Raw genomic sequence first — 16518 nt, forward strand, 5'->3', positions numbered from 1 at the left:
GCACGTGAGCTTATGTTCCAGCCGGTTCGAACCAGTGCGGCGCGATATGCTCGCTCTGGCCTCTCTCTGCTCTCGGACCCGCGGCTCCGCGTCCACGCGCTCTCGAGGATGCCAATTAATTAATTTAACGTGCGCGTCATTTTAGATTGACAACATGTCACAATAGGGGTGTATAGCACAACACCGGGCCCACGGGTCATGTCAAGATCGACCTGAACCAATGAGATAATATTCCTCTGGCTGAAATCATTAACCTATTCATATAGCCTGCAATGATAGTCGAGAAATTAATAAAGATTTGGTAAGTGATATAACGGGTCTTGTCAACCTTTTGCCTAACACGCATTACGCATTATGTTATCATTGTGATCAGCTGCTCTATTCTGCATGAACAGGGTGAGGGTAAGTGGATCCCTGGACTGGTTATCGGTGTTGAATGTATAGTAATAGTAGGAAGAACAATGAATATCTATACTGTTAGCCTACTCGACAGGACTGAATCAAAAAAAATAATAATACGAGTCACGAGTGAATAGGTGCACTTCTTCACAATAACACAAATTCCTTTATACTTAATAACTGATTTGAAGATCAAACAATGTGAAATGGTGTGGATCACTATAGCCTATCAGAACGCCTCAGTGAATGTTATTTAACTTAATGCGCTGCCTTGCATAACGGCTCCCACACAGAGAGGTTTGAGAGCATCCTTCAGCTGGAGGAACCTACCTGAGATCCTTAAACCCGAGGACACTCGCGAGGGTCTCTCACCACGGAGTGACTGTGTCCGTTGAAGACCTGGGGTTCACCGTCGAAGGAGTAACACATGAACAGTGGTGGATTTAGTCGTGCAGGTGGTGCCTTGATTCTCGGCATCGATCCATATTCTTCCTGCATCAGCGTTCCTGTTTCTTTTTATACATCGGAGAGGACCGACCGCACAAACAAGCATGCGCTGTCATTGGCCAGCCGCTGAGCTAGAGACGCGTTCGACCAATCAGCGAGCGGCAAAATGGTTAAATAAATAATAAAAGGTAAGGAGAAAAACAGTCGAGTAACGTTTGAAACAAAGAAGATAGTTAACATAACAGGTTAGGAAATAATCTCTAAAGGTACAATTAGTTTGGTCAGACACAAAACCTAGTAAAAACACAACATGTGGCCTGGTACACAATTAGTAAACAGTGCGTTATAAAAGATGGCAGAACAGTACAGTGCTGCTAAATGCATGGTCAATATTTTACACTAGGCCCAAATAAGCACTTAATACACAGTCTTAGATTTATAAAATAATGCTGAGGAATTGAATCCTATCTATTGCATAGCAGTGTGCAGTCTACAGAATAGTAAAGCTGTGTTCATGAATGTGTTAGATGAGCATCAGTTTCTCAACAAATGCAAGAGAGGAACAAAAAGAACATGGTAAGGAACAAGCTTGTACTTCCAGGAAATAAAGGTGGGCCATATGCAGAGAGCAGACCCTGCATGAGACCCACTGAAGATGAAAACATCCTGAAGTTTAGGCTGAGGGAGGCGCTTAGTGGAGAGAGGAAGAACTACATAAAACACGTTCCCCCGACTCACGTGGTTCCATCAAACCACATTCAACACTTTGAACGGATTATTTGCCACTGCATTATTAACCCTTTTTACAATAAGCATGAAAAGACAAGCGAAGTGTTTCATCCACTTGTAAATTTACCTTTACAGCCTGTGAAGTGAATCTGATTTAGGTCTCCATGGTCTTCTTCAACAGACAACATGAATGCCTGTTTACCGTTTATTTTTACACTTTATTTGTCAAATATATCATGGTCTTATTTATTAGAGAGCTGACATCACTATACATTGGTTGGTGCGTACAGTAAGTCAGAAAGAAAACAGCACATCAGTAAATTAATAGATACACAACCTAAGATTGTATTTAATAGTAAAGCTGACATTGTTGAGCCATAACAGTCAGATTAAATAATCAGGGTATTCAACTCACACAGATTGGAGTATGATGCTGGAAGTGAAATTGTTACAATGTCCTATTACACAACTTGCAGAGCTTTGGCAGTATAGTACCCCCCGCCCCCCCCCCCCCCATTCTCTCTAACACACACACACACACACACACACACACACACACACACACACACACACACACACACACACACACACACACACACACACACACACACACACACACACACACACACACACACACACGGGGGTCATTTCATAATCAAAAATCTCTTTGCACGTTCTTCACTATTAAACTAAATCGACCTGCATTTTGCATCTCTTAAGAATACCCCACATCATACACAGAATCACTGTAAATCAAAAGCCAAGAAGTCACTTCTTTGGCTTTTAGCATGCGAGTGCAGGTTCTACTGTGCCAATCTCAACCCAGGACCCCAGAGGTGGAGGGGTTCATAACCGCTTCTATTAGCATCACAACTATTTAGAAAATCAATGCTATTTTATTTCAACAAAAGCTCTTCGAAATCGTCTGCACAAGGCTTGTGAGGCGAAGGGGGGGGGGGGGGTGTACAACGAAGGAAGGCATGGGTACGACAAGGAGTTATTTTACCAGGACAAGATTGTAACTCAACGAAAGTGTTCAGGGGACGATGTAGCTGTAGCGCACGACAGACGCAACAGGCGTTGTACGCCATGTAAAGCGTTGATCTGCTTTGTGGTCTGCTCCCTCCCCTGGCTCCTCGGCCCGCTGAGATTATGTTTCCCGTCAGATTCAGCACTTAGTGTCACAGTTTACAATTGTCCAAGAACTAAGTTAACATGGACCAAGCCACGCTCAAAAGGCACATTTGGCAACAAGTCAACACATTCTCATCTTTTCATCTTTTCCTTTTCCTTCTCAGACGTTCCTCACATCCGTTGGTCTCCTAAGCATCCGTGGTATGCTGTTGCTCTATCTCAATTTGTTCTACGTACAGGGTCTTTCACTTGAAGCATATTCAGGATTACATCAGAAAATGCATACTACTGTGATAGTACATAGTCACAGTGTCTGTAAACACCCCACTTTTGGTTTTAGGGCCCTTCTATTTCTCCAACCCCTCACTGTATAGATGAGCACATCATGGGATAGTATGACGTTGGCCTCCTAAAGCTTGATTTATTCTGTTTCCCGCAGCCTACATACTATCAGCTCTGTCTCCTACTACTGCCAGGGAACAGGCTCTGTCATTAAACGAGTGTCAGAAAGGGGCAAACAAGCTGGTAAAGCTGTCCAAACAAACTGAAGGAAAGACCAACAGGCTACTTAGTAACACATTTTACCCCCTCAAACCAGACGAGACGCCATTACCTTCCCCAATTGGTTTCCACAGTCATTCCCATAGTTAGGATGCTACAAAAGCGCAAGGAAATGTCACCGAAATAGGTTATTGCTCAGCTTCATATATATATATATACATATATATGTGTATTATTTATAAAAATCAGAAACTCAAAACAGAATCAGTATTAATACCCAAAATAACCCCCAAAAAATAAACATAAATATATCAATTCGTTTTACGGAGCTTTTGTTTTCATGTCGTTGAAAGCTGTCGTTTCATTGGCTAAGGCAGAGCGGTCACTGCGTTCACGTGATTGGTGGATCAAAAAGGCTAGGGGAGTGGGCGTGTTCCCTCCAGAGTGGGTTTGTCCCCGAAGCGATCATCTGGAGTTGAGTCTGGGAGCGGTCTGAAAATCAAGAGGTCAAGAGGTCACTGTGGATACACACTTTATCTGGAGTCTGTTTTGACCTTTTTTATTAATTTCTATTTGGTAATTTACACACCAAATCAATAAAAAATAAATACAAATTCCAATATTCCAACATACATTCTTACAATTCTTCCATTTATCAGCTTTCCTAAAGTGACTTCAAAATACTATTTTTTTTATTCAGTATTTGATCTTCCTAACTCATTGCTTCACTTTTCTTGGTCTTATAAATAAGTCTCTTCATGGAGTTTGTAGTTGCCTTTAATACAAACATAATACCCATTGGCAAATGGGTATTAAACAGCCCCAAAAGAGCAAAACAAGAGATTGTTACGTTTCTGACTATAATGTTCAGCTGTGATAAGCACTAGGTGATTACCTGTTCATTACAATTATCGTTTAATCTCCTATGGGGTTCACATAGGTGAGGTACAAACTCAAAGCCAATACTTGTTTCTTATGATAACCCTTAATCACAAAGGAGTAGTAGTAGAGCTAAACACAGGTAGCCTGGCTATTGCCGGACCAGGCTCAATCGTAGATTGCACGTTGGTCTGGGGAGGCTGCTGTCATTTTCTTCAGCACAAGAGGCGTGATTAGAGTAGTTCAAACGACTCTGTACGCAATCGGTTGCTTGCCGTCGCTTCCCTGTTGTCATTGTGTTAAACAATCCAGTAGCACGCCAGGAGGAAAAGCCAGCTTGGTGATTGGCTCCCGCAAAAACGTATCGGAAGCAGAAAGAAACTTAAAGCTCTTCTCCAGACCCTTATTTAGGGTGAATTCAAATCACCGGCAGAATGGGCTGGGGATACCCAGTCTAAAACACAGGTGTATCTTACAATGTTTACTAGTGCCCAGAGACATATTTACATAGACGCCATATTTACTGCCTCAACCCATTGCTGGGGTAAATCGACGTCACAGCCATATTGGGGAGGGCACGACCATCCTGCAGACTGACTCAAGCGAACAGGGAGCTGGGGTTGGCTGGATTCAAAGCACTAGAAAATGTACAGTTGTCAACCAATTTCATGAGTCGTTCTTAATTCCTATTGAATCATAACATGTATTTATTTACATTTACTATATTTCTAGTTTAATGTACCAGTGCTTTTTATTTATAAACATGGAAGCTCCCCCGCTTACTTGTATTTCTTTCCAGGTCAGTCTTAGCCCTTCAAAACGTTCCATTTGGGCGTCTCAGTGTAGTGCTTCATGGCCTACAGGCCTAGAGTTAACCTTAAGGAGTGGCACCTCTCTAAGCCCCTGCTCATACAGCTCTGGGATAAAGTCCTATTTGGGGTTTCTACATATTCTTAAAGGATACGAGGATATAGGTCACACTTCTTCTCAGGTATTATATCAGGACAAGCGATAAAGATGTTTTAGTGTATCCAGGTCAATCAACTAACCCCAATCAACCACAAGTCGGTGTACTCACCACAGCCAAGTGGCCGTTCTTGGCCTTGGCCACCAGCAGCTCCGACCCAGGAGTGAAGTCGATCACTCCTTCTTTGCCCTGACTTAGGGCAAAGGTGATGCTGAACCCGACACAGGACACATGTTAGACAGTTTAGTGAAAAGAGGGGAACACAGCTTTTTGCAACACTGTGTGTGTATTCTGTGGTGAATAATTGGTGGACAGGGATGTGTAAGAATGTATGATATTTTCCATGTATTTGCATATATTAAGGCCCATGTCCCTGATAAGCTTCATTAAACAGTTGAATCCTAGGCGACACAAAAAGGCCACGCACAATTTCAAAATGCATGCAAACGCACAAGCAGACACACGCAGTGGTCCTCACCTGCCCTGGTTGATGTTGACGTTGTCGGCTTTCTCGCCACAGATGGCCACTTTGGTAAGGGTCTCGATCACATGATCACTCTGCAGCACCACGTCCCCCTAGGAGAGCAGAACAGCTCCGTCAATGCTCTGCTCTCCCTCGAGTGTTAGTGTTATTGTTAATGTGTGCCCCGCCTCACCTTCTGCTTATTGTCAGTGCTCGGGACGTGCAGAACAAACACACCGTCGCTCAGGGAGCTCACCGAGATCCCTGAGACACAGACATGGAGAAGGTTGAGGACCTCTGGCTGCTAGAGTCGGACTGGAGGGAGGTTCTCAACCTGTTAGCCCTAACCCTAACACCTAACCCTAACCCCAACCCCAACCCCTACCCACCTGAGACACAGAGAGATGGAGGGTTGAGGACCTCCAGACTCAAACTGGAGGGAGGCTCAAACCAAACAGGAACACTGCACAACTGTCCTTTAATATATATGATACATTATGACTGCAAATATAACACTTATACTACCTTTTTTATTCATATTGTGGCAGACGGCAGGGAGGGGTGGTAATTAAAGGGAGATATCTGGCAACCTGCGGGCTCCACCCCCAAGCCTTACATGGACTTCCTCCCCTAAACGATGCAAGCCTGAGGATCATTAAGCAGGGTTGCTTAATGATCCTTTGACTTTGAACTTTGAACTGATCTCTGTGTTGTGTGGTTTTACTGTTCAACTTGGTAGTGTGGAAACCCCACACCCACGAGCCTGCTACAATATATTGTGCTATTATTCGACTGAATAAAGTACCCATCCATCCACCCATCATAGCCAGATGTTAATCTCTATTGGCTGTGGTTGACCTCTGACCTTTCAGAGCTCCGTACTCGATGCGCTGCTTCATCTTGCCCTCCTCCACGATGACGATGCTGTCGCCGGTCAGCAGCAGCTGGCGGGGCCGCGCCCGGTATCCATTACGGTCGTACTTAGTCACAGGCACCGCATACTGTGTGTGTGTGTGTGTGTGTGTGTGTGTGTGTGTGTGTGTGTGTGTGTGTGTGTGTGTGTGTGTGTGTGTGTGTGTGTGTGTGTGTGAGAGAGAGATCAATCAATTGAACTTCATTTCAACTATCTTATAACGATGGGTTTAACATGGAGATGAACATCGTACAAATAAATGTTTTATAATCTTTAAAAGCAGTAGACTAGCAGTGTCCGAACAAAATTCCCTTCCATATAATTCATGAAAGGATTTGGCCAGATAGTTTTGCTGCCCGTATTTCTGGAGAGCCGCTCATCCAAACCACTTCCCAATCAATTAGCCAATTACCCTACACTTCCTCTGTTCCACAGCAGGACGCCCGCCGAGTGGGGAGGGGACAGGATGAACGGGTGTCAGGCAGTATCTAGGCTCTGTCTCATTTCAGCATGCATCCTTCGAAGGCTGCATTCGAAGGCCGTTTGCATCACTGTAACGTGTCAAGGCTGTCCCATTTCGAAGGCTCCTTCAAATGTGGTCGACAAATGCAGCCTTCTTTTTCTGGATTTTAAGGATCCACCGGCTGCATCCTTCACGGCGCAATGTATCCCAAGATTCATTGCCCGTTGGATTTTTTCTGAAATTGCGTCGGAGCGAGGGGAAGTGGCAGTTGCAGCAAATGACATATTTAATGACAAAACTTTGTAAAAACATTTTTTTATATTAAAATAAAGTTGGGACTATTTTAAACGTGTAACTTTATTGTCAAAGTTCAACGACATTAACACGAGCCATGTAACGTTAAACTAATTAATGTTATGTTTTATATAATTATTAGCTCCGCTGGTCTGGACACGTCACCCCTTGTATTCTTCTGATTGGTCGTAGTGTTATCCAATTGCGTGCAGTGATATTTTCAAATGCATGCTTGGTGCTGCCCCTCGAGTTGGGCCATTTTCCTTACTCGTTGCCAGACACTACAGCTTTATAGATGTGGGTCTGGATATCCAGGCTAGAGTACTTTAACTAATCCTTTAGGGAAATAGTTAATGTCACAGGCGCTCTGATCAAAGGTAGAAAAGGAAGAAAAACGAATAAAAGTTAGAACCATAATGTCTAGAAATGAAATACGCAAGACAAATATCAACACATTACTACGCAAAGACAATATCGAAATAATATTGAAAGATATGCCTGGATACAAAATTGTATATTATACTGTACATTAAGGAGCTATTCCCCGGGTTGTTTTTGTGTCCAGACCAGATATAACTGCTCCATATTTCTCCTCCGCCGTCCAGTTTGAACCGCAGCTGTCAGGGTTGCTAGGTGACAGAAGCGGCGCGTCGTCACGCAAGGTAAAGGATGTTAACGGCTTGTCACACAAACTTGAAATGCTCCGTAGGCCATTAAAAACCGTCTCATTTAAAAACCGTCTCATTTAAAAAACGTTTGTTCAGCCTTTGGTCCGGCCTTCACGGTCTACGAAGGCCACACCTTCATAGACCGCGTCCTTCGAAGGATGCGTCCCCTGAATTGAGACACAGCCCTAGTGTTTCACCAGGAGCGGGAGCCATAACGCAAGGTTACATTTAAATTTGTCTTTAAGAAGGCTTTTTCATTATCCGCTGCTGAGGAGTACAGAGACTCAGAACTTTTGTGATTAGCATTTCAGTTGGTTGGGCTAATCCTAACTCTGTTGTTGTTAGTAAGTAGTCGTTCGCGCTGGTTTTGTAATTTCCATATACGTCACAATGTGGGCGAAGGTAATGCTGCCTATATAGAGGAAGCAGGTGGTTGAGCTGTTTGTGAATGTCAAACTGTTCACCTTCATCTTCTCAGTGCCCAGAGCTTGCAGCGCCTTGGGGTTGATCTCCTCTCCATCTACGTCAAAAAGAGATTTGTGTTTCAACATACTGCTTCTACATCCATTTATCTAGAGGGTATGCAGAGGAGGTCATAGAAGGAGAACAAAAACTGAATGGGAAGAGAGAGCGTAGTGGGGGTCTGCGTACTGAGCCTGGTGCTGACGAACAGCTTGGGGACACTCTGGGGATAGTTGTCCTTCTTGTCCTTGAAGAGCTCACTGGCCACAGTCTTCTGCTCCATCTGGTCACACACATCATCAACGCTATTACACAGATATTAATACTCTGTTGATGTTTGTAAATATGTGGTTGTGTTTTGTTCTCATATGATAGTGTAATTGTTATTTGGGCTTGATTTGCAGTCAATTTCTGTGTGTAGAATTAAGTAGTATCTCGGGGAACGGACCTGGCAGTATTGAATATAAAATGCATACTTATGGTCTAAGTAGTCTGCAACCTTAGCCTGAGCCCTCTATATCTAAATAGGCTATATTTAAGCAGCCTCTTTTGTAAATCCTTTTTAGCACCGTTGTTGTGTAGGAGAGTTATAATGAGCCAAGTTTTACATGAAATGTGCCAAACACACTAGGTTATACTATGTGACCGAGAAGTTAAACCCTATCTCTGACACGGACATCAGCCACTGGCCAGATGGAGCTCCCGACGTCCAAACACCTTGGGGTTATACTGATGAGTGGGAATAATGGGGATTCACAGACGTTTGAATCCAAGGGTAAAGTTGAGGGGGATTTTGTGGGTATGCATTCTTTAATACGGCCATGTTTTCAAGTTGTCTTTTGAGGTTGTTTCTCTGTTCGATAACCAAACTGTTTCGATATAACTGCACACCGTAAAGTAACCCATATTCACCTAACGCAGTGCAAGTTAATATTGTTTTGTAGCGCAGACTGCTATGAATATTAATGTTCTATGCATATAATGCAGATAGGGATAATTATAGGTCGATGAATATGGTTAACCACTATTGAGGCAGGAAGAGAGTATTTTTCATGTGAATTGTACATGATATATATATTAAAGTGTTCTGCCCCTGGTGGTACCTGGTGCTTCCACTCTGGGCTGATCTTCTTGCAGTAAGTCCAAACCATGTTCTGCATGCACATCTTGCGCAGGTGTTCTGAGGCCTGGAGAGAGAGAGTAGGCTTAGCATCACAAGGTCCTGTCCCACTAGGAAACTAAGGGAGATAAAGGACTCCTAATGAAGTCTTAATACACCCTTCTTCCATCACACTAGTTGTTCCTGTGCTTTAAGATGTGAGGTGAAAGTTAGGCATTGAATGCAAAGCAATCGTTAGTGTATTGTCACCAAGGTAAGAACAACTAATCAAAGCAGTTCATTCACCATTAACCTTGTGTTGAAAACATAAACATTTATAATATTGGTTGCATCAAGGGTGTGTTTGGTCTGTTTTCGTGATAAGCCAATCCATTGTCATTGCCACCATGTGGTACTTGGTTAAAAAATATATTCCTGTGTATGTGCATGTTTGTGCGCACGTACACGTACGTGCTCGCGTGTGCATATGCCTGTGCGTGCCCATGTGTATCTTTGTGTGTGCCTGTGTGCATGCATGCATGTGTGCGCTTGTGCGCGTGTGTGGAGCTGGCCTCGGTGAGAGCCGGTGGGGGCGTTGGCCAGCTCTTGTCCAGGACGTTCTTGGGAGCGTTGCGGTGGAGGTTCATCAGGAAGGCGTAGCGGACGTAATCCAGGAAGTACTCGTTCTGGGGACAGCGTTCCTGGTGGCGGTAGATGAAGCCCCTGATGAATCTGAGGGGAGAAGGAGAGAGATCAATGAATACACAAAAACAACCCGGGGAATAGCTCCTTAATGTACAGTATAATATACAATTTTGTATCCAGGCATATCTTTCGATATTATTTCGATATTGTCTTTGCGTAGTAATGTGTTGATATTTGTCTTGCGCATTTAATTTCTAGACATTATGGTTCTAACTTTTATTCGTTTTTCCTAATTTTCTACCTTTGATCAGAGCGCCTGTGACATTAACTATTTCCCTAAAGGATTAGTTAAAGTACTCTAGCCTGGATATCCAGACCCACATCTAAAAAGCTGTAGTGCCTGGCAACGAGTAAGGAAAATGGCCCAACTCGAGGGGCAGTACCAAGCATGCATTTGAAAATATCACTGCACGCAATTGGATAACACTACGACCAATCAGAAGAATACAAGGGGTGACGTGTCCAGACCAGCGGAGCTAACCAATAGATACGATTCTTGCCGTATCCGGTCAGTAAAACAGCAACGCTTTTGGCCCGCCTATATCAGATACACCGATGTGATTGGTTAATGTTCTGGGCCAGGGCAATCGGGGAGTGAGTATATTGAACGTTCCCAGAGTGACTCGCTGAGCAAATTCAAGTTGTGCTCTCGCGATAACTCGTGATTTCCAGGGTAAAAGTACTTCCAGGGGAAACTACATGATCAAATGGTGCGTGTGAAAGATTAAAGGGGGCCTGTTAAACCACCCGGTGTGAGTGTGATTAGCCCTTACAATCCGTTTTGAAAATCTGCGTCTTCTGACATCTCTAGTGGGCGTGTTCACCTAGATGTGTGCTCGATAGATGAGCAACGTTTTTCAAAGATTTTCAAAACGGGTTGTAAGGGCTAATCACACTCACACCTGGTGGTATAATACGTCCCCTTTAAATCATATATCATATAAAATAGTTCCCATTTTCCATGAGTAATACAGTTTGGAAAAAAAACGATCTTCACGAATCCTTTGTCAAATCTTCTCGTCAAATTTGTCTACTTTCATCCATGACAGACCGATGGAGAAGTGAAGTTATGGTTAAAACCTACCCCCTGCTGGTGACCTCCAGAACACTTCCTCTCTCTCTCTACCTGCAGATGTTTAAAGCCTGCCCCCTGCTGGTGAAATACAGAACACCTCCTCTCTCTTTACCTGCGAATGGTGTCGGATGCTTTCCTCCGGCGCTGAGCCCTCCTCCTGGCCAGGATCCCCCTCCACCACGCCTCGATCCGAATGGCTGCAGGCCGGACCAGACATTTCCATTAAGGGAATTTTGCTGACCCTTTATCCAAAGCGCCTTGAACCATTCATTCACTCATTCACACACCATCGGTGGAGTCAACCACGCAGGGCAACAGCCAGCTCGTCAGGAGCCGTCAAGGTGAGACGTCTTACCTCGACACTCAAGCCGGGGATCGAACTCAACCCACTCTACCTCCTGAGCTACTGCCGCCCGTAGCCCTCATCATGCTACTCTCCCCCTAACTAATCACTCATCATGCTTCACTCACCAACCCTGTCATGCACATAGGCCTTTGAATAGCTTATTATTTAACTAAATGGTGAATGGTCATTTATGTCCCAGACATTTAATAACAAAACATCATCAATCACAAACACACAAAACACACTCACATAACAGCAACTGACGTTTAATTCCCTTGATACAATAGTGAGATATTATACAGTTATGTCATGAATATAATTGGTTGTGTGATGAAGATAAAAGTGTTTTCAGAGATTCAATCATCATCCACATCTAATCCGCCCTGTCAGATAAATCGGTCCCGTGCTACGTTGTATCTTATCTTTCGTAAATTGATTTACTTTTAGAAGACTCAACCTTTACAGCCGAGGTTGGCTAAATGAAATCTACAACATCAATCAACAATGACACTAAATCCAGTAAAAGGGGATATACACTGGAACAACGCTAGACTCAGGGCCCTATGTGGACAGGCAGCTATTCTTTGTTCATGACCTCCTCCATCACTTCTTCATAACAGGCACCATGTTGTGGTCATGAGGCAGAAAGGGACTCACCTGAGCGCCTGAGTTTCTGGTACTTGGTCTTCTGAATGTAGCCTTTCCATCCAGCCTGCAGCTTGGTGGCTGGAGGTATAGGGAGGGAGGAGAGACAACGAGATAGTCAGGAACAGACATATAGCCGCTGTTCTAAGTGATCCGTTGATGCACGCGGTGTTAGTTCTCACCCAGGCTCTGTTTCCTGGTCTCCAGGGCGTCCTCAGTGGCAAACAGGGTTTTGGGGAAACGGATGAAGATCTTTGATCTGCAGTAGAGAATTAGATCCACAATAAGGTTGATTATCTAACCGTCTAGGACCGTCTTTCTACCCTTACCATTCAAGTTCCCTGATTGGCTTTCTGCACAGTTCTATCACTGTTGCTAACAATCCACTTGTTGTGTAGTGAAGTCACTCAGTGCGGTATAGTGAAGTGAGTCTCCAGTACTAATATTTCTGAATGCAGGGCTCCAGACTAACTTTTTCCTTGGGTGCACTGGTGCGCCTACATTTTTAATTTGGGTGCACCAACACGTATTTATGGTGCACCCAAGTTGTGAGTTGTTGAGGGGGGGGGGGGCGTTGGACCGTGCCTGCCTTGCGCTAAGTTGTTGACGGGGGGGGGGGGGGCGGGCAGCTGCACCGGTTGCACTGTCGATATTTACGCCACTGATTAATAATATTTTGACCATTAAATAAATGCCGAATCTGTATCTCTCATAAAGAATATCGTCAGACAATGCCAAGGGATCGGTTCTGTCCCGAAAAACCCTCTGTCTCCAGAGAGACGCATGTACGATAAGTGCGCCGAGGTCCATGGGAACACCCACAAATGGTGACGCCATTATCGGAGGAGGGGCTAGGAAGCTGCGCACGCCGATATAAGTAGCCGATCTCAGGGTAATAATAATAATAATACATTTAATTTAGAGGCGCCTTTCAAGACATCCAAGGTCACCAGGGTAGGGTAGACTCTCTGAAAAGCTGCTCCCGACCAGGTTTGGTTGCGAGCGTAAGTCACCATGGTAATACAGCGAGCGACGCTTAAAGAGATCGACTTTCATGGTACAGCTAACCCAGGCTTTCAGCTCAACATACCTCGCTAACCCTCTAATCGAGCTTCGCAGTACAGGCCCCTGGATTGGGCTTCGCGGGTTTGTTTACCGGCGTTGCTATTGTTACCGGTCTTGCGTGTTCCAACGGTTTATTAGGTAGGCCTATCTAATAAATCTCTGTCTAATCAATACTTCATTCACTGCCTCTTCCGTGGTCATTACAATATTATGAATAGACTGCTCTGTCAAAAAAAAATGAATAATAATTATACCAGATACATTTTCAGTCGCACCGGTGCGCCCAAATAAAATATTTGGTCGCACTACCCGGAATTCTAGGCGCATGTGCGCCCAAATTAGGCGCACTCTGGAGCCCTGGAATGGGATCTTCACATGGTTGAGTTTGTATGCCTACGTGTGTCCTACCTGCCCATCTTGTACTCCTCAGGCTTGTATCCCAGGTGTTTCACCAGGGTGGACACGCCCTCAGGTAGTTTGCCCTGCCAGTTGGGCCATGTGTCGGGACACAGGGATTTATACCTAAATACAAGCGCACACACAAACACACACACACACACACACACACACACACAAAGTTTAACTTGAGAGCAATGAAAATGCAATAATTCAACATAATCCAATATTTTTGTAACGTGTAGTTTTGTGAATTCGGCTTTGGCGCATGGAACTACAATTGTTGGCTTTTATTTGACAGAGTGAGTGAGAGGCGTGAGAGAGTGAGTGAGAGGCGTGAGAGAGAGTGAGGGGCGTGAGTGAGTGAGTGAGGGGCGTGAGTGAGTGAGTGAGAGGCGTGAGTGAGTGAGTGAGAGGCGTGAGTGAGTGAGTGAGGGGCGTGAGTGAGTGAGTGAGTGAGGGGCGTGAGTGAGTGAGTGAGTGAGGGGCGTGAGTGAGTGAGTGAGGGGCGTGAGTGAGTGAGTGAGGGGCGTGAGTGAGTGAGTGAGTGAGTGAGTGAGTGAGTGAGTGAGTGAGTGAGTGAGTGAGTGAGTGAGTGAGTGAGTGAGTGAGTGAGTGCTCGCTCCAGCTGAGGGGAGGCCTCCCACCTCTGCAGGAAGATCTCGTAGCGGCGCCGGTAGGCGAAGCCGGCCCTCCGGACGCGGAGGTTCTCCATCAGGCCCAGGTACTTGACCTGGTGGCGGATCAGGACCTCATCAAACCGACCTGGGGAGATCAGAGTGTTAACAGAGGAGCTAGAGGGCTAACAAAAAAAATATCTTGATAGGGGGAGGACCGAAAATGATGTGAATCTAGCGGGAGAAAAACAAAGGATCGGTCAGAAATGCCAGGCAGCTGGCTGTGGGAGTGACGACCACAGAGAGACGGATTGAAACCAACAAAGATTGACTGTCTAGGCCCAACAAAGGCCGGCTGGATAGACTGGTCAACACTGTAACCATTGATGAGGCCGTCTCGACCCTTTGTTTTGCGTGCAATAACTTACACTGAATGTAAACATTGGAATCATGGTGTACGCGAGATTATAGAAATTTCTTTGTTTTATTCCAGAACAAACCAAAAATGACTCCAATCCAATTATGTACAGTAGGACATCACTATCTAAGAATGAGATAACATTCTGTAGGTGAAGGAAATTATATAAGATGTCACTGTCACCAATTTGACCGGCATATCTCAATATCATTTGTTTAAGAAAAACTTTGTGGAACAAACCGTTTGGTTTTACCCCATTTAACAAGCCAGAGAGAGGATAGGAGGTGTTCTGCGGGTACCTGCTTGTTTGGAGTCGTTGGGCTTGATGCAGCGCACGTACGACGGCTCCTTGGACATCAGGATCTCCATGAGCTTCGCCAGGCTGGACTTGAACTGGGTGGCGGCCTGTACCGCGGAGACACAGCGGAGAGAGGAGAGAGGAGAATGAGGATCCGTGGAATACCCCACCGGTAGGGGAAAGAGAGACACAGCAACAGGTCAGGAGCAGAGATGTGGATGGAGACGGAGGAAAAGAGAGATGAGAGGAGAAGAGAGAGCTGGGAGGGGACAGCACTGATCCTATCTTCAGGAGAGAGACTGTGAACCGCTCCTTGACTGGGACAGCCCAGTCATGCTCTCGCCTTTCTACATGCGTGTGTGTTTGTGCCAATGTGGGCGTGTTTGTCCATGAGGGCATTCCTTGGCAAGCGTGTGTGTGTGTGTGTTGATGTGTGTGTGTGGGGGGGGTTCTGTTGAGTATCCCGTCACACGGCCCACGGGCAGAATGGAAAATACCCAACCAGAAAAGATGCCAGTGTTTGTGTCACCGTGAGAAACATAAGGAGGAACATAAGGCAGGGTAGAGACGTGGGACAACACAAACACATCTCACTGTGTCGGGCCGCTTCTTGTCCGTCAGCTCCTCCCGGTCGAAGCACTGGGTGAGGATCTTGTTCTCTGACATGCACATCACCTGAACACACACACACACACACACACACATTATATTATATAGCCACAGCCCGGTTCTCAATTTTGTTAAATGTGCAAAGAGTGTACAAAAAACGAATTGCATTCAAACACAACTTTGAAGGAAATGTTTAATTTTCATACTTCTTTCAGGTTCCTGTACAGTAGGTCATTATTCTTGTCCAAAAATCCTAAAAAAAAATTATACAGCGTAAATTTAGAAGTGAGCATTGACCGTGTGGAATTGAAAGGACGAGATATTAGAGGAGAAAGTCAACGCATTATCAGAAGGTCACAGAGGATACACACATTCTACCAAAGGTACAACTTCACAACTCCTCATATCAAAGACCATAAAGCTATCAACTAATAATATTATACTTATCACATGTTGTAAGTCCTGGCACTTAATGCACACACTTATTGTATGTTGTACTGAGTTATAGTACTTAGCATTGTGTAGCGTCTTATCCTGCTATCTTTGTACTATTCGGGGAATGAGTTAACATAGTGATTATTAGTGCTTGGCACATGGTTCTATGAACATCCTTACTGTCGATATATTGTTGTTTCTATTTCTTCTGAAAAATTTACTTCTTGTAAGTCGCTTTGGATAAAAGCGTCTGCTAAATGCCCTAAATGTAAATGTAACATAACATATAATTTAATTTGACATATTTTGTTTAGCGACCCCTCTCCAGTAATTTAACAGCGTTAAACATTGTCAGAAACCATGAAGCCTCATCTCATGCCTCACCGTTGACGTTGTAGTTGACGTCTCCGGCGTAGTGCAGCAGCCTGAACTCCTCCCGGCCCATCAGTTTACGGGTCTTAGTGTCCGCCAGTTTGTGACTGTGGATCCAC

The 16518-nt window shown here is 44.6% G+C and overlaps 2 protein-coding genes across 5 annotated transcripts in view; both read right to left on the reverse strand.

The window, feature by feature from the left end:
• Positions 1-1626, reverse strand: part of LOC132475058 (large neutral amino acids transporter small subunit 4-like) — a 40280-nt gene extending 38654 nt beyond the window's left edge. The window contains 1 exon segment of the mRNA XM_060076036.1: positions 730-1626. The gene's annotated coding sequence lies outside the window, so the exon portion shown is untranslated.
• Positions 1627-1772: 146 nt separating this feature from the next.
• Positions 1773-16518, reverse strand: part of LOC132475054 (unconventional myosin-Ic-like) — a 78969-nt gene continuing 64223 nt past the window's right edge. For all 4 annotated transcript variants that reach the window (XM_060076021.1, XM_060076020.1, XM_060076022.1 and 1 more), the window contains 18 exons: positions 16412-16506; positions 15799-15845; positions 15578-15658; positions 14985-15090; positions 14298-14415; positions 13663-13776; positions 12372-12448; positions 12202-12270; positions 11311-11395; positions 9991-10150; positions 9423-9506; positions 8509-8602; positions 8322-8377; positions 6385-6520; positions 5713-5783; positions 5535-5632; positions 5168-5267; positions 1773-3702 (listed from right to left, as the gene is read on the reverse strand). In XM_060076021.1, the coding sequence (XP_059932004.1) occupies positions 3676-3702; positions 5168-5267; positions 5535-5632; positions 5713-5783; positions 6385-6520; positions 8322-8377; positions 8509-8602; positions 9423-9506; positions 9991-10150; positions 11311-11395; positions 12202-12270; positions 12372-12448; positions 13663-13776; positions 14298-14415; positions 14985-15090; positions 15578-15658; positions 15799-15845; positions 16412-16506 (1618 nt within the window). In that variant the 3' untranslated portion in view covers positions 1773-3675. The remainder of the gene's footprint in view (positions 3703-5167; positions 5268-5534; positions 5633-5712; positions 5784-6384; positions 6521-8321; positions 8378-8508; positions 8603-9422; positions 9507-9990; positions 10151-11310; positions 11396-12201; positions 12271-12371; positions 12449-13662; positions 13777-14297; positions 14416-14984; positions 15091-15577; positions 15659-15798; positions 15846-16411; positions 16507-16518) is intronic.

The sequence above is a fragment of the Gadus macrocephalus genome, chromosome 16, assembly GCF_031168955.1.
Source record: "Gadus macrocephalus chromosome 16, ASM3116895v1".
NCBI lineage: Eukaryota > Metazoa > Chordata > Actinopteri > Gadiformes > Gadidae > Gadus > Gadus macrocephalus.